The sequence below is a fragment of the Corella eumyota genome, chromosome 4 (assembly GCF_963082875.1).
Source record: "Corella eumyota chromosome 4, kaCorEumy4.1, whole genome shotgun sequence".
Lineage (NCBI taxonomy): Eukaryota > Metazoa > Chordata > Ascidiacea > Phlebobranchia > Corellidae > Corella > Corella eumyota.
The window spans coordinates 1,693,057-1,710,985 of record NC_137493.1 but is presented as its reverse complement, the minus strand read 5'-3'; the positions used below and the strand labels follow the sequence as shown (position 1 = coordinate 1,710,985).

At 32.3% G+C, this 17,929-nt stretch overlaps 1 protein-coding gene and 1 pseudogene across 2 annotated transcripts; both read right to left on the bottom strand.

Moving 5' to 3' along the window:
* Positions 1-61: 61 nt before the first annotated feature.
* On the bottom strand, positions 62-4,960 carry LOC145751351 (P-selectin-like). Its single transcript, XM_082567467.1, has 13 exons — positions 4,695-4,960; positions 4,523-4,627; positions 4,059-4,235; positions 3,571-3,762; positions 3,139-3,318; positions 2,654-2,836; positions 2,128-2,307; positions 1,664-1,852; positions 1,288-1,467; positions 939-1,124; positions 673-855; positions 311-439; positions 62-194 (listed from the first exon to the last, which is right to left on the bottom strand). The coding sequence occupies exons 1-12, from the start codon at positions 4,933-4,935 to the stop codon at positions 315-317; spliced, it is 2,121 nt and encodes a 706-aa protein (XP_082423593.1). The 5' UTR covers positions 4,936-4,960; the 3' UTR covers positions 62-194; positions 311-314.
* Positions 4,961-5,871: 911 nt separating this feature from the next.
* Positions 5,872-16,015, bottom strand: LOC145749744 (uncharacterized; annotated as a pseudogene). The gene is made up of 27 exons (XR_014283647.1): positions 15,933-16,015; positions 15,598-15,718; positions 15,121-15,346; positions 14,657-14,833; positions 14,184-14,374; positions 13,364-13,604; positions 13,108-13,257; positions 12,829-12,952; positions 12,582-12,613; positions 12,233-12,434; positions 11,855-11,901; positions 11,368-11,625; positions 10,830-11,025; positions 10,425-10,548; positions 10,017-10,229; positions 9,766-9,912; positions 9,516-9,654; positions 9,154-9,263; positions 9,055-9,108; positions 8,821-8,953; positions 8,388-8,587; positions 8,148-8,151; positions 7,967-8,051; positions 7,798-7,896; positions 7,421-7,595; positions 6,743-6,916; positions 5,872-6,378 (listed from the first exon to the last, which is right to left on the bottom strand). The product of XR_014283647.1 is annotated as an uncharacterized LOC145749744 (transcript).
* Positions 16,016-17,929: the final 1,914 nt, after the last annotated feature.

Here is a 17,929-nt window from a genome sequence, read left to right as displayed (position 1 = left end):
TTTTTTCTGTTTTTATGTAACTGCCTGATTTTTTCTGCAGTTATTAAATACGCAATATATATACATATAAAGAGGAGTTTATTGATTAACAATAACACAAATTGTTGAATATAAGAGCGAATTGTTATTTAATAATTCAGCATTTAAATGCATTTTATGCAATGCTGCCTCCTTTTTAAATGGACACGATAAATCTAAAAAAAGTAAAAATTGCATAAGTTTACGTTGAATTAACGTGTATTATTGGTTTTTAATGGTATAGTTCAATAAAGTTTGTGTTAAATAAGTGCATAAAAGCTGTTACACGTACCTGTTCAGCCACGTGAAAAGAAACACTGCGCTACATAATCACTGCAGCAACCTCCTTTAGTTAAGAGACACACTTTGTTGCAGTTACAACCACTACTGTATGACTGGCCACAATTTCCACGGCACGAACCTGTAATGTTTATAGTTCAGTTTAGATTCAGTTTTAGGTTTTAAAGCTAGTTATAGAATGTGTAAGCTAAGAACAAACTAACATATTTGTTCATACATGCGTCTGTATTATGATATATTAACACATTTTTATCGTAAACTTTAAAAATTTAAGTCAATTATGTAAGAAGTTGATAGTTAAAGTTGTTGGAAAAACTTAGATTTTTGTAAATTTTAAAGGATTTTTATTCTTACGTTGTTCGCATGTTGGTACTTTGTATCTCCAGTTTCCGTGAATATCACAAGTATGTCTAGCTTGCCCGTTTAAGTAGTAGCCATTTTCGCAACCGTATTCTACTGTGTCGCGGTAATACCAAACATTCTGGTTACTTGGTTTATAATATCCATATCGTGGTGCATTTCGGTGTTTACATTGCGCTAAAATAAAAAGTGTTTTTGTTTAAAATGAAGTTTTTGGGTATTTTTTTTTTACATTTTTCATTTTAAAAATTTAAACTCACTTCGTCTTCTGCAAACTGGGACTTCGTATCTCCAATGCCCATTATCCTGGCAACGTGACGTAGCCTCTCCGTCCAAATAATAACCAGTATTACAATCGTAATGGACGTCATCACCGGAATGCCAGATGTCTTTGCCGCTTGGTTTGTAGGATCCGTGAGATGGCGCACTTCTATGTCGGCATCGTCCTAGAAAAAGGTCACGTTTTTATTTTTTTTCTGTGGTGTGGTTAAGCGGTCCTGGCATCGAAATACAAGCCGGAAGGTTTCAAGTTCGTTTCCGCATCAAGCGGTATTTTTTTAAAAAAAGACCACTTTTGTTTAGTTAAATTTAAAGAATTTAAAATCTTACTTCTGCAGTAAGGAACGTCGTATTCCCACTTTCCATTACTTAAACATTGGTGTGATGATTGCCCAACTAAATAATAACCATCGTCACAGCCATATGAGATTGTGTCTTTATAATACCAAACGTCCTTGCTACTTGGTTTATAATATCCATATTGTGGTGCACTTCTGTGTTTGCATTGAACTGAAAATATAAGAATTTGTTTGTTAGAAATTTAAACGAAAGATAAGAATGTTTTAAAGTTAAAAATCCAACGCAACATTATGTTGAACTACTTGTCTAATACTTGAGAGTATCTGACAAAATACAACGATTTGTTTTCGTTTCTTTTCTGCAGCTTAAGTAAAATAGGTTTTTATATTTATTTAATTCCACTAACCTCGTCTTCTACAAGTAGGAACATCGTGTTCCCATCTTCCGTTTTTCTGACATTTAGAAGTAGATTGGCCATCTAAGTAGTAACCGTTATTACATCCAAATTCGACTGAATGTCCGTAATACCAAGTCCTCCTGTTTTCGGGTTTGTAATAACCGTTGGAGGGCGCGTGACGGTGGTTACATCTTTGCCCTTGAAGGGAGAAGTTTTGGGTTATTACAAAATGAAAAAAAAGAGTTAGTGAAATGATTATTATAGTTTTCGAACGTTTTGCGCCGAATATAGTTTTATAAAATTGTAGTACGTATAGCTTTAGCTTGGCTTAATTGTCCTTTGCAGGACTTACTTGTTGTTGATTTACAAGACTTACTTGTTAGTTAAAGCTATGAAACAAGTTTTTATTTTTAAAAAAAGTGATGGTAACAGTTATGATGGTATTCCAACCTATTTCTATACAAACAACTTACTTGTACAAATAGGAACTGGATAGTTCCACGTGGCATCGCTCCGACAAATCGCGTAATTAAATCCGACCAAGTAGTAGGTTGGGTCGCAAGTGTAATTCACAATATCACCTTGGTGCCAGATGGTTTGGTGGGCTGGGTAAAATGAACCATATTCGGGGGCGTCACGATGTTTGCATAAACCTAGAGACAGTTGTAAAATATTTTTTTACAGAGTGTAGTTTTAGATTGTGTTATTTCATGTGAAATATTTTATTAGAGCTAATATATATATATATATACTTCTAAATTATAAGGTATATGGCTTTGTTAGTTAATATATTAATGTTTAAAATTGCATAGTTCTTCTAGTTATTCTAATTTTTGTATTTGGGTATTTTAATATTTGTTTTAGTTTTTTATTTAATTCAAGTACATGTAATTTGTTTAATTTATACCAAAGCTTGTAATGCTATGTGTTAATAACCCAATTATTGATTAATGTTGTTGAACAAAGACAAGTTTTGATTAAAATGATTTTAAAACTCACGTTTGCATTGTGGTACTGGGTAATTCCACTTGCCGTTCTTCTGACATTGTGACGTAGATTGCCCATCTAAGTAGTAACCTTTATCACATCCAAATTCGACTGAATGTCCGTAATACCAAGTTCTTCTGTTTTCGGGTTTGTAATATCCGTTGGAGGGCGCATGACGGTGGTTACATCGTTGCCCTGTGGGGTAAAGTCTTAGGTTATTATAAAGTGTTAATAAGAAGTAAAATAATTAATTTTTAGTGTTTGCTTTAAAATTAGTTTTGAATTTAGGTTTGATTATAATCTTATATAAATATTTAACGTTACTTTATTGTCAATAGTTTTTTCTAATGATAATAGTCTATGTGGACTTTGAAAGTGCTGTAGCATTAAAATATTGTTACATTTTGTAATTTAATTATAAGTGCTGTTAGTAAAACTTTATTGGCATATATTTACCCAAGGTTACAGTTATTATTCCAACCAACTTTTAAGCTTACTTGTACAAATAGGAACTGGGTAGTTCCACGTGGCATCGCTCCGACAAATCGCGTAATTAAATCCGACCAAGTAGTAGGTTGGGTCGCAAGTGTAGTTCACGATATCACCTTGGTGCCATATGGTTTGGTGGACTGGGTAAAAGGAACCATATTCGGGGGCGTCACGATGTTCGCATAAACCTAAAAAATTTTAACTTTTTTTTGTGTTTTTTTAGTTACTTAAAATTTAACTAAACTTGACTTTTTTAGAGTTTGTTTTAAAATTAAAAAATTTTAAAAGTTTTATTTATTTTTTAATTTAAAATTTGAGATTGTTTGGCAATTCTGCGTAAAGCAAAGTTTTATTCTTCAAACAATCTTTTTATTTTTAAAATTCGAATTCTTTAAAACAAAATGGCGGCTAATTTAAATTGTTAAAATATTACAACTTACGTTTGCACTGTGGTACACCAAAATCCCAATGCCCGTTATTCTGACATGTAGAGTGTGCATTTCCATCTAAATAATATCCTTTTCTACAACCATAACTCGCCCGGTTGCCCGAGTACCAAACTGATGGTGCTGCGGGATCGTAGTGCCCGAATTCCGGCGCATCTCGGTGTCGACAAGTCGTTCTTGATCGTTCTGTCGTAATATGGACGTCGTTGTTAATTTAAAATTTAACCAAAAATTAGGATATATATTTAAAGACGGTTTAATTTTGTTAAAAAATGCAGTTTCTGATTTTTGGTTGTTAATAATTTTTTAATTGATTTAAATTTTTTTTATTCGTCTTTGTTAGTTTTGGCATTTAACTTTTTACTAATAATTTCTGCTATTTTAGCAATGCCTAATTTTTTAGTTACTTTTTAACAAAAATTAGGGTCAAAATAAAAATTCTAATACAAGTTTAACATATAAGGTATAATTAATCAACTTACGTCTGCATACTGGTACTGGATATTGCCATCTTCCGTTACTAAGACACCTGGAATGACTTCTTCCATCCAGAAAATACCCATTATCACAAGAATAAGAAACAACATCGTTTGCATACCAAATATCCTTTCGCTGATCTTTGCTCCCGTATTGTGGACTGGCACGGGCAGCACAATAACCTTTTAAATGGTAAAATTTTTAAAATTACGCCGCGTTGGAATAGATAAAAAAGTTAACTTTATTTTTGTAGAATATTTAATTTTTATTTGTAAGCGATCGTTTTTAGATTTTTTGCCTTACAGTTTTGCGAAAAATATTAAGTAACTATATAGGATGTTTTAACCCACTATTTTTTTATATTTTTCCAATTTTAATATCAGAATAACTTTGTACCCCTAATTTTTTACCCCAGCCATCAACAAAAATACTTAGATTGGAAAATGTTTGAAATTATAAAAATTGCTACCTTGGGGCTCGTCACATGGGTAAGCTGAAAAACCACTAACCGAAAACCTCAAGAAACGGGGAGCAGCATAACTTCGACTGTATTGCTGGGGTCTACGGCATGCAACTAAAAACAATAATAAATTTAGTAAAAATTCATTTATTGTCACAAAAACTATTATGACGTCACTTACAGAAACATCTTGGTATATGACCGGTCCATGATCCATCTCGACGGCAAGTTCGATATTCGTTCTCAACCAAATACCGATCTTTATGCTGGCAGAAATACCTCACCCTTTCACCCGTATTATAACTGCGCTTAAAGTTACGGTAGCTACTGTAGGCATGCCAGTAAGGAGGGCTGCATATTGTATATGCACCCACGATATAACATGCTACAATTAGCAAACTACTTAACGAAATTTTCAACATTTTTTTGTAATGTTATTAATTTGATTTCAACGATTGTAAAATCAAGGTACCGATGTGTATTTTGCTGCGAGTTTTTATACACTTTTTTGGATAAGTTTTTGCCGACGGGTGAATAAGTTTTATTAATAACTTTAATGCAAGATGCTAATGTAAAATTTCATCGTGACTTTGCGTAACGGGAATTTTGGGATCGTGTATCAAAGTTCGGCAATCCAAAATTAATTTTGATTCTTTGAATTAATTCTAAATTAAACTTTTTAGCCGCAGGCGCCGTGTAAAAATTGCTTCGTTATGGTAAAAAAATTAAAGCATTAATTTAGAAGGTAATTATGCCAAGTTGATAATCTTCTTATGTAAACACTGACATTGTAATTGAAGTTAGCGAAGGTTTGCAACAACAATTCGACCGAATTTGGAAAGTTTTGTAAGTTTAACGTGCCTCGAATATCGGGTATTTTAATATTTAATTAAATGTTTATAATGGGTTTAAGTGTAGAAGCTACTATCTTAGAAGTCACGAATATTGTGACGTCATCATGTTAATACGAAATTTTATCACTTAATAATTCGTGTCATTTGCCGCAGCTGTCAATCAAAGTTAAGTTGTCAAACAAACATAAATCTTAAGCACGTTTGCTATGATGGAAATTTTGTCATGTTGCAAATCTTAAAAATTTTAATTAAATTAAAATGGCCCGAAATCAGTTGTTGTAGAGTATACAAGTTTGGTTAACCTGATAATCAAGTTTGGTAATCTTGTGTAAAAATGGAATTTTTTTGTATATTTTTTTATCTACCATGTGGAAAGGTCAACTTTACGACCTAAACATAAAGTAACAACTTATACTGTTTATAGTGCCTTAATTAAGGCCGCTACAGCATAAGAGCTGTGGGGATCGAACCCTCGACCTCATGTAGCAAGTGTTTCGACCACTACCTACACCACGTTGCCGGTTTCTTGTTAGTATTTTTTTAATAACTGGTGTAAATATTCAAGTTTACAAAAAAAAATTGAAGAAAGCAATTCTCTTTACGTGGATACAATTACAATCATACGAATCATGCAAATACAATTAATTAACTTAATGGGTCGAATTTAAATCAATTATAGGACAATAGTTGCTAAAAAAAGGTTTAAACTTTCATTCAATTTCGAAAAAAGTCAATTTACTGGAATATATTTAATCTACAAAAACTAAGTATTAGGTTAAATTAAAATCAAGCAGCAAATATACGTTTAATGGCCGCGCATACGACTTCCTATTTACAGTTGTAAGTCATATAAACGGCCATTTAATCTAATATGAAGCATATGCGATTATAATGATTAATGTGCCATTACAAATTAGATTACACGAATATTTATTCTTTTACGGTCCTCTGGATAACGAAGTTCGTTGCAGCAAAGTTGTCCAAGTTCTTAATCGCATCTTTCACTGTGACCTAAAACATTTGTAACAAAAGTTTTTAAAACACAAGTTGCATTTTACAATCAAATTTATAATTGAGCACGGAAAAAAGTAACAAAACTTAGGGTTTAAATAAAAAAAATGCCCTATAGCTGTCATATGTTCGATTTCCACTGCTTTTAGAATGTAAAATGAGAACTCTACTAATTGTATAAACCACAACCAAGGCAAAAGGCTTTTGAACAGATATATTATTAGTTAACATTTCTAATAAAACTTTGCTAAAGGCCACTTAAGAATAGGTCAGACGAACAAAAGTTACGACATTTTATATCTGTGAAGTTTACTTTTTTACATTAAAAATAAAAATATTTAAAAAAAATTCTATATCCATTTACCTCCTTTTCATCTATACTTATTGGTGTAATAAAAGGATAACCCATAGCTCTTTTATCTGGGTATTCCTTATCCAAGATTCCACAATAACTCATGCTGCCACAAGAAGATGTGGAGTTTAATCCATCTATTGTGTTGTCACTGATAAACACTCCAAGCACCCACTTCTCACCTTCCTGTGGTATAAATTTTTTGTATATTATACCAATTATAATGCTTCAAAAGAATTTGTTTAAGGTATCAATAGTTTATGTTTTGAAACCGGCAACGTGGTGTAGTGGTAAGAACACTTGCTACACCACACATGAGGTCATGGGTTCAATCCCCACTGATCTTATGCTGTAGCGCTCTTGAGTAAGGCGCTATAAACGATACGAACTCCTGCTGAGCCTGCACCTAATTAGCAGTATAATTATTGGGCAATTATAATCTATAATATCCCAAACTGCCACAGGCAACTCGAGACTGGGTCGGAGTAACTGATGTTACTCTATGTTTAGGTCGCGCATTCGACTTTTTCACATCAAGGATAAAAAAAAAAATCTTGTAACGTTAGGGTGAATTAAATTAAAGTTTCTGTACAAAACAAGGATGTAACGGGGTAACTAAAATTACTGTTTAAAAAGTCTATAGCCCAACTTATTCCATTGAGAGTTAATCGAATTATTCACAAAACTTACAGGTGTGCCACAAGGAAGCAGCATATTGTATGGATAACCACATTCACAGTTGCCTGAAACAGTTTCAACAAATCCAATCTCCTGACTGTCCTTCATCGCATCAGCTGTTCGTTTAATCACTGAGGACTCAATGTCTCTTCTTAGTATCACAACATTTAACTCAAATGCTTTCATGCTAGAAAACAAGAACACTTCTAAGACTTTATAGTTAGTTTGCATAAACTACCAATAAGAAATCTCTGACAGTAAAATTTATTGTTTGAAACCAACACATTGTTTTAAAAATTACAGCTTTTAAATGGATATAATTTTTCCTTAAATTTGGTTTAGATTAAGTTTCACATAATATTTAAAAATAATTTGAAACTAGAACCTACTGATGGACAAACTTGTCCATTTCAATCCAGCGCAGTCTGTTGTTCATATGTTGGCTTGGCAGATAAAAACTCGAACTGTTAACTTCAGCTCACCTAAAACTATTTTAATAGTTCATTTAGTTTTTGGTAAATTTAAGCTGCTGATTTGATAAATCTGAAAATTTTATACCCAGGTTCTTTCTTTGTAGTCTGATATGATAAGAGAATTTCTCGTGCTTAAGTTTATGATCCAATTCGTACTCATTTTGTGGCTCCTAGAGAATTGTTTTTAAAGTCCCACTTGGAAAGTTGTTGTTAACCCACTCATTTTTCAAATTAACCCTGGGGTAATAAAAATATGTTTTTCATACACTCCTATTAAAAAACATAAACCATACAAAACAAACAACAGAATATATATGGATTTTGAAAAAACAAATTGATTTTAAAATGTCATGATCAATTTTAAAACAAGCCATCAACTCTTTACAAACACAACACTTTTCCTTATATTAATTAGTTTTAAATTAAACATAAATATTGCAAACCAATCTTAATTATATCCAAATCAGGATATTATGAAAAATATAAACGTATAAATGCTAACTTACTTTTTGAAACCTTTTGGGGGTTCATAACCTTGGGAAATAACAATGTCATTTGACCCCAATATTACTGCAGGTGCATCTGTCTTTAACTCAGTAATCAATCTAAGATTCCAATTCTGCCATAAATTGTCGATAAATTTGTGCCAGCGATAAAATACATGGTCACGAGCGGCACAGTAAACATCCATCATGTATGTCGGAACCTATTACAACACACAAATAAATGTAACAATATAGAAATATGGATTATATCTCCCCTATTTCTTATTTCTGTGACAACATTTTTTCATATAAATGAAATTAAAAGGAAGGAACAATAAAACAATTTGCATTATACAACTAAAATGACAAAACTCTTAATTCAGTTCTGTAGGGGTCTTCAGTTATTGCAGCTTAACTTTTAACTTAAATTAATGATGTTATAAAACTTATTTACTTCATAGACTTCAGTATCATTTTTATAGTTAAAGGAGTCATGGCCCATGTTGTGAAGGGAGCCAAATACTTCGAGATATTCACCACCAGAAGCCTCAATGATGTAACCAGCTCTGTTTGGGTTGAAAACCATTCTAAAACAAAGTTTGCAAATTTACCAATAAATAAAAATAATTTAATTTTTTTGTATTTGATAAAGTTTTATCCAGATAAAAATAAATAATGTTATAGTCACTCTGTTCTTTTTTCAGTTGGGGGCAGCTTTCCAGTTCCAAAAGCTTCCAAAATACTCTGGTAATTTTCCCACAACTGTTTTCGACCTAAAGCTGGCTACTTATTCTCAGGACGTGGTCCGTAACTTCCTTGTGTTCCATTTGGGTGTTGGGCGCTATTAAATTCATCTCCCGCATCAAATGATTTTGCTTTTCCAAACATATCCCAGGGCTGGTTTTACAAATAGTTTTTATTATAACATCTTTGCAAGGAAATGGTGTGGTGGTTAAATACATGGCTTTACAATATGGGGCCATTGGTTCAATTCCCGCTGCCTCCATGTTTTGTGCAACCTATGACTTAGTAAGGGTTACAAACATTACTCTATGTTCAGCTTGTAAAGTTGGTCTTCCCAAAGCGAAGATAAAAATATACAAAAAATAATGCCTATTAAATATTATAAATTACTAAATAAGGAGTTACCACTAGTGGGGGTAAGCCCCATGCATCTCTCTCTGATTCATATCTTGCCACTAGTTGGCAGTGCATGTAACCAAACAGTTCCCCCCTTCTTTGTGGATCATCTATATCCAGTTCCATGTTATAAACCATATGCCAATGCCTTAAATTGCAAAATTTTGTTCAAGTATTGCAAAGTTTTTATATTAAATAAGTTTTTGTTCAAGTTTTAATTCCAGGAAACTAGATTTAACTTATATGACATCACACTCACCAATGATGGTTGTTGAAATCCGCGTCACATCTCCAGTAATCCAGAACATCCTCAAGAGGATCCCCGATAAAAGGTCTAATCTTTGACTGCCTCCTTACAAGCATTTCTTCTTTCGCTGCTTTGCTCATTTTTCTTGGGCCAGGAAATCTTAAAAACATAGTTTACCAATTTTAGTGATTTAATAAAAGGTTTAACCAAATTTATAAGATTTAACCAAATCTACTGATTTTATGAAGGTTTTGATAACTTACTTCAGTTTATGCTTTCGGGCAAGCTCACTGCGCACAAAATAACTGAGAAAAGAATGACTGAAAAGTCCATGATTCAGTTCTCTGCTTTCCTGAGTTGCTTCAGCATAATCCAACACTGCATCAAAGTCATCTGTGTCTTCCTCAAGTTTGTGGAGGATTTTTGCATATTTGCTCGACAATTTAAGATGGTCGTGATTAAAAGATGAAAAAGCACTAAAAATATTAAAAATTTAAAATCATTTATTGCTTTATGGGCTTTGCAAAAGCTTTTACCTTTTAGATCACAACCTAAGACATTTTTAGTGTTTGTACTGCCCTTGCTGCCTATTTAGTTTAATGTTTTAGGGTCCTTATGAATTTGTAGTGTAATTAATAAATGAATAACTACGATAAAAACTTGAAGTAAACCTTTTCAATTCCATCCCAGCTTCATCTTTGATACCATCAACAAAACTTTCTTGTGGAAACCAGTAAGCTATCTTGTCAACTCTTTCCTGAAACTCTTTGGTGATTTCCTCATCAGATTTCACAGCTGTCAACATTTTTTAACAACAACTAATTTAGTAATATGTTCAAAAACAGTTGATGTTTAGATAAATAACAAAGGTTGCTGCTGAAGTTAACTTTCTTTGAGTTGTATAACAGATAAAAGATCACTTAAAACAATAAAGTATTAACGGTACATATTAACCAACAAACGATTGATCAAACCATGGGATTAGGTTAACAATATATCAAAATGTAACATTCTAATTCTGGGTTTAAAGGTTACGCTATGTTTAGGCTGTAGAATAATACACAAAACTAGTCAACCTGGAGCATGAAATCCTTTCCATTTCCTGAAAGCTTGAGCAACAAGATTCTGGGGTGCTCTCCTGTTTAACAAATCATTGATGAGTTTGTTGAATTCATCTTTGCTTTCTTTTTTCTCAGCTTTTTTGTAATACAACTTTGATCTTGCAAGCACAAGGTCGACGTAATGTTGTAGATCACTCTTATCACCAGAATACTAAAAACAAATAAATATATATCAAATTTTAGTATGTTTTTTTTGTATATATTCTTATCGAATGCGCGATCTAAACATAGGGTAACATCAGTTGCAGACTGAATGCTTGCTCAGCAGGAGTACGTACCGTTTATAGCGCCTACTCAAGGGCACTACAACATGAGAGCAGTGGGAATTGAACCCACAACCTCATGGTAGTGTAGCGAGTGTTCTTACCACTACACCATGCTGGCATGTTCTTAATATAATTAGATGCTAAACTTATGTCATTCTGTAGCCAACTTTTATTTGATAGAGAACTTACTTGTTGTATTTTTATTAAACTTGTAAAAACAAACTCACGTTGTATTGAAAGTATTCCAAAATATCCTGAGTGTCTTGCAACAACTGATCTGGAGTTTTGGGGGCATGAAACCTTTCTAAAATTGTTGGCCCTTTACCCCTTTTGCCCTCAGAAGTTGTCCCATAACTTGGGTTGCTTAACCCCTCTATGGCATCGATCAATTCTTGAGCTCTCTCAATTTTGTCTTGAATGTTTTTTGAAATTTGTGCATCCCAAAAACCAACCGAGTAACTTCTTAAACCACTTGATGCCAAAGCCTTTATCATTTTTGTAAAATGATACATAAATGATAAAATTATCATTTTTGTAACTTTGCCATAAAAAAGCCTCTTACACTTTTAAACAGAAATCAGTCCCACAACAAGTTTTTTTTTTCTTTTAATGTGGCATAGGTGTGTTTAAAGTAACAATCGTATCATGCATTGTTTAATTCCCAGAGTTAAAAAGTTATTTCATATATTTTTATTTCAAGTTTTTCTAACTTACGTCATATTCTAATTCTTCAGCTTCCTTAATGTAAACCTTGGCAACATCTAAACAAAAAACAAAAGATAAAATTTGCATGCTACTGTTACATACCGTTTTGGATCACTTGTAATTAACGTATCTTGTAAGGTCTTAGGACCGTAAATTACGAGAGAGAGAGTTAGCGAGAACCCGTAAAATACGTAAGAGAATTAGCGAGAACTGTAAAGTACGAGAGAAAATTAGCGAGAACTGTAAAGTACGCGAGAGAATTAACAAGAACTGTAAAGTACAAGAGAGAATTAGCAAGAACCATAAATTACTAAAGGGGAGAGAGAGTGATCCTGATTTTTCTACTTTTGTGTAGTTTTCGAGTAACTAATTATTATTAAAACCTACTCGAGACTGCGTGAAGTCGTCCAAACTGATAACTCGCTTCCACTTTGTAAACTCCAACCTCGTCGAACAAATCGTCGTCGTTGGATCGAATAAGAGAAACCACCTCACTGTACTCGCTTGGGTTAATTCGACTCCCGGGATTTCCCAGAACGAAGTACTGGCGCGTGGGAGCGCTAATTTCGCCCACAAACGGCTTTAAAATCTAGAAAAATTGTTTATAGGTTTAGTTGTAACGTTTACCGGTTATGGCATCAAATTACGAGACAAAGTTTTGAGTTTGAGCCGCACCGATGTTTTGGGTTCGAGCCGCACCAATGCCACACTATTTACCCTCGAGCCCGGCGTTCACGGATAGCTTAAACGGGTTCCAAACCGCACACCCTTACCCGATAAAAATACCAAAAGCCTTAATATTTGCATTTAAACCTGGCGTTTACGGATAGCCTAAACACTAGCACAGGCTTGCCTTTAAAAATGCGCAACATATGCTCGGAGGGTATATGATTAGCCCTGAACTTTTTAAAACACATAAACAACCGTGGCCTCATATAAATACCGCGGTTACTTTTTGGTTATTTTTGCTTTAATACCTCAACTTCTCCACTTGGTTTTTATGACCCTAACGTTAAAGTTTTCTGCCCCAGGTTCAAACGAAGTTGTAATCTTACACGGAAGTACTCCTGTGTTGATCAGAACAACATACATCGGAATGGCTTCTCCCTACGATCGTTAATTAATTACATTCTTTAAAATATGCTACAATAAAAGTAAAACAAAAAAGTGTGAAAGCTTAATTCGTAAAGTTATCTAATCCTTTGTTTTTTCACCTAATTAAAACACAAAGTTTTATAAACACTAAATTACAATTGATTTACCTTTTTGTAGGCCTTGGATTTAATGTAAATCTCCATTTTAATTGCTCTGTTTTTTACTTCGTCGAGCTTTTTGTAGCTGGTAGGTGGTGGTACGTAAATGGCAACGGTCATTGGTTTGGCGCTATTTTTCTTCAACGCTTTTTTGAATGACTAAAAGTTTTGCTATTTATTTGTATGGTATAGTCATTGTTTTATTTCTATTATATTAATCAGTATAAATATTGTGTTTTAAGTAAGTAAAGTAAATGATATTTACGTCACTAGGTTGATGACGTAGTATCATAAGTTCGTCGTCTGTGAACTTGAATTTAAAGTTGTCGTAAAAAGAACCAATCTCATGCAGTTGGTCATACTTCCATGCGTAGTTCATCCAGGTTAAATTTTCATCATTTTCTATTAAAAAAAAAGTTGTTGTCGGAATTTGTGCTGATTTTACAAGTTTGTAAATTTTAAAGTAAAATGAAAGGAATACTTTTTGCACAATTTTATAAATTAGCAGTTTAATGATTAAACATTATATTAACAGTTTGGAACGTTTGGGACCTTTTTTGTGACTATGTCTGGTTAATAAGATTTACTTTATCATGTATTCTTCCTATTACTTTAAGATTTTAAGTTTTTTTATTTATATCGGGAAAGAGCTGTTGTGACGTGTTAATCAAGCAATCCGTTAACGTAGGGTTAAGAGCAAATGGTGTGGCATTGGTACGTCACGCACCTTAAACACATCGGGTCATAATCAGGTCCCATTACCTGTATAAATCATAATCAGGTCCCATTACCTGTCATAATCAGGTCCCATTACCTGTAAAAAGATATAAAATTACACAAGTATTATGTATGGGTATTATTTGAATAAAACGCAGTGCTTATGTGTTTGGTGACATTGTGCTTTGCAAGTGACCTGTTTTCAATAAAGGTTGTAACCTATAAAAACGCCTGTTAAATACTTACAGAAAGCGAACCTGACGTCTGCAACACAAACATACACTAAGATCTTTTGTATATAGATTTTACTTAAGTTCATTCTAATTATAATAGGACATAGAGTTTTTGTTTTTTGTATTACTACTTACTCAGTATAAAGACCAAACCCAACGTTTCCGTTGTAACGAATAGCGAAGCCAGAAACTCCTTTCCTGGGTGATTTTGTTGCCAACAAGCACCAGATATTTTTATCAACTTCTTTCTCTTCGTTGAAGTAATTCTCCGTCACCGCAAAAACGTCGCTTTTTGTCCACGGGGTCCCCGGGGTCGGATCCTTGACCTTAACCAAAATTAAATATATTTTTTGGTTTGGTTGAATTATTTTATTTCGCTAATGTGTCTGGTTGTATATTAGCCCTTAGAGGTCGCCTTTTTAAATAGAAGTAAAATAAATAAAGATTAAATAAATGTCGTCGGCCGAAAGGTCCGAAAGGTTTCGGGTTCGAGCCGCACCAATGCAACTCTATTCGCTCTTGAGCTAGGCGTTTACAGATAGCTCAAACACGTTCAACTACAAACCCTTACTCGATAAAAATATAACAAATAAAGCAAAATATTTAACCTCAGTCGAGTTAGCTTTATCGTAATAAAGTTTCAACCCCGCTTCCTCAAACACAGAAAAAAGATTCAACTTTCTGTCGCTGACGTTCTTGTAGCCATACTTATAATCATTCAGTTCAATTTCTGGCCAATAGCATTTTGACACGTAATCAATATCCAGATGCACATCAGTGAAGTGCTAAAAATAAATTTTCTTATTATTTTGAAGATAGACAAAGATGTTTATTTTAAAAAATGGTTTAGTTCAAAGCGTTATCATGCAATCTTGTTGGGTTTGATTTAAAGTTCATGACATTTTTACGAAAATTTTGTTTGGAATATTCGGTAAAAAGTTTTTTTACGACAATTTTTTGTTATTTTTTAGCATTTACTAATTTATTCATAAGTACACTAAAAAAAATGTTAATTTTAAATTGAATTTTAAACCCAAGAACGTAGTATCTAAAAACACAATTATTTTTTTACCTGACTCTTCCTCGAGATGTTTCTGTACATTGTCGACGCATCAGAAATTTTCAATGTGACGTCACAAGACCATTGATCATATTCATTCTTTAACAGCGCGTTCACGTGTCCTCGTTGTTTGTCTCCTTGAACGGAAATGATGTCAACATCAGCTTTAATCGTCGTTTGTTGAGAGTCGAACTCAACTTCCGTTTGACTTGGTTTGGACACGAAGTAAATTTCCAATCTAAAATAAGTGACGTCAAAAGATGACGTATTTAATGACGTCATATTCAGTAGAGGTTTTATTTTTTGCTTTATACATTTAAAAAAATATTAATAAAAAATATAAAACTTAGGTGTAATAATGGTTTTTAATTATTTGTTTTTTGTTAAAAACTAATTTTGACCAAATTTACATTAAAAAATACTAATTTAAAAGGGTTTTTCAATTTATATCCTTTAACATAAGTAACTGTGAACGATTTTATAACTTGCCCAGCATTTTTAACCAAACCACTGACGACGTTTAAACTTCGTTGAAACGAATTTGTTTTATCGATGTCAACTTTTAACTCTAATTCATCATTCTCATAAACTCCGCTGCAGCTTAAACCTGCTTAAAAAATTGGTTAAATATTATAAAATATTAATAAAGATTAGTATAGGCTGAATTTTTACTTTTTTGCTTGGATCTTATTTATTTTAATGTGACAGACTTCACTATATATAAGTTATCAAAACAATTTTAAAGTTTTCAAACTGATTTTTTGAATATAGTAGACTCAGATTTTAATTTTTTTAGAAAATTTGTAATTTTTAAATTTGGTCACCTTTCCGGGCAGTATTCAACTTTGTTCCTGGATATAAATCAAGACTTGCCATTTTTTGAAATAATGCTTAAAAGCCTAATTTCTATAAAAAAAGTCGTTTAAAATGGTCGTTTTTACAAATACGAACAAAACCAATAAACGAATTGAATACACAAGCTATAGTGCAGTAGTGTGATATTTCCTGGCATCTAACTACGAGCCGAAAAGTGTCGCCTACGAGCCGCACCAATGCCATGTTATTCGCCCATAAGCCCGGCGTTTAAAGTATAGCTAAGCACGTCACAACAGCATCACATTACGACAGCAACCAAAATAATTAACAGCTTTCACCTCAAAATGATAGGTAAAAAGTTATAATAAATGTGTAAACTCTGTTAATTACAAAACACAACTAAAAATAACTTCAAATTTACTGTTATTGCAAATCAACTTTACTCAGTAACTTATTTTTCTTAACCCTACTATACCCAATAACTTTTATGTAATCGCAAGTGCAATATATATTGGGACCGTCGCCACCCCTAACCGTTACATAAGAGTTGCCTTTTTTTAGGAATTTTTAGATTAGACCGCCACGTAGACAAAAAATGGCCATGCTTGGGTTGTGCTGCGTGGGTGTAATGTGTATTCAAGTTCATGTTTAAAACCATAATAAAAGATAACACAAGTTTACTGCAGTTTAAGCGTGTTATTTTGATATTAAATCTGAAGATAGCGTGCGAAGAAATATATTTGAAATTTTGGGTAACACATATTCTTATTGAACGGTTGATCAATAAAAATGTTGAGTTTTTGTCTAATAACTTTAATTTGATTTCCTATTAAAGAGTGTTTAATTTGTAGTATTGGTAGCCTTTAATTTTTGCTTTTCCTTAATTTTTTTTTAATGTTTTTTTTTTATTTTTAAATATATAAAAATTGTGTTTAATCTTGAAGAATTAAATTTCTAAAGTTCTGTTTAGTTTAACTTAAATATTAAGGTCTGGGACCTGTCTACAAACATTAAATTAAAAGAATTTATAAATTTTGTTTTTATTTAAATACAAATGGAACAAAAAGGCAAATATACAAAAACAAAATTAATTTTAAATATTTTTTATGGATTTCATCGAATCGTATCGTTCTCGCCCGTTTGCAAAACTCTCTCTCCGCGATGACGTCATGCAAAATCTCCGGAACGAATCTTTTTCCATTAATGTGAATATTTGTTGTTGCGCTTCGTTGAACAAGGTGGAGTCTGGTTTCCTTAAATTTTCGCGGATTGATTCTTTAATTTGGAATTCAATGTTAATCTAGGAAAACGTTAAAAAAAATTTAAAAGCCTGTTTTTTTAGAAAAATTGCAATATAGAATAATTACCAAGGTTATAAATAAGAAAGAGTCAAAATATTGTAAGGCATTTAAAATGCAAATGTAAGCTGTTTAACTTAAATGTTTAATATAACCATAAGATTAATTTTGCCATTTTTTTAAAGCTTTAATCGATTATTGATTGAATTGTTTAAAATAGTGTAGTCATTGGAAAATTGAAGTAAATATATTTACCTCCATTGGGGCAGTATTTGTAATATATTTATCAAATATTTTAACCGCTTGTTTTTCTAGTTTTCTGCTCTGTTTGTAACTTTCAACGTCGATCCAAAAATCGACGTTTTCTTCACTAAACTCCATTTTAAGAAAATTTCGAAATTCGGACACTCCAACTAAATAAAAACAAAAATTTAATGTAAAATAAATAAATATTTTGAACTATTGTGTTTGTGTTCAAGGTTTCATAGTTTTTCCCCTTTCAATTAAGTTTGTATTGGTATTATTATTTATTGTTGAAATATTTAAATTACTTACCTTTTGATTTCAAAACTTTTAAAAGTGATTTTTCTGGAATTTTTTCTTTAAGCAAACATCTGATAATTAAAAAATACGAATAATTTAATTAACTCATACTTTAAATAGCCAGTGGTAATTAATGTTAATTAAAATTTTACCTAAATTGTTGA

What these genes read in the sequence shown, in the direction of transcription:
- LOC145751351 (XM_082567467.1), bottom strand. Translation starts at nt 4,935, where the DNA reads ATGTTGAAAATTTCGTTAAGTAGTTTGCTAATTGTAGCATGTTATATC. An exon ending in CCCAGTTCCTATTTGTACAA is followed by an intron (nt 2,837 to 3,138) that starts GTAAGCTTAAAA and finishes TTTACCCCACAG; the next exon opens with GGCAACGATGTAACCACCGT. An exon ending in CGACGTTCCTTACTGCAGAA is followed by an intron (nt 1,125 to 1,287) that starts GTAAGATTTTAA and finishes ACCTTTTTCTAG; the next exon opens with GACGATGCCGACATAGAAGT.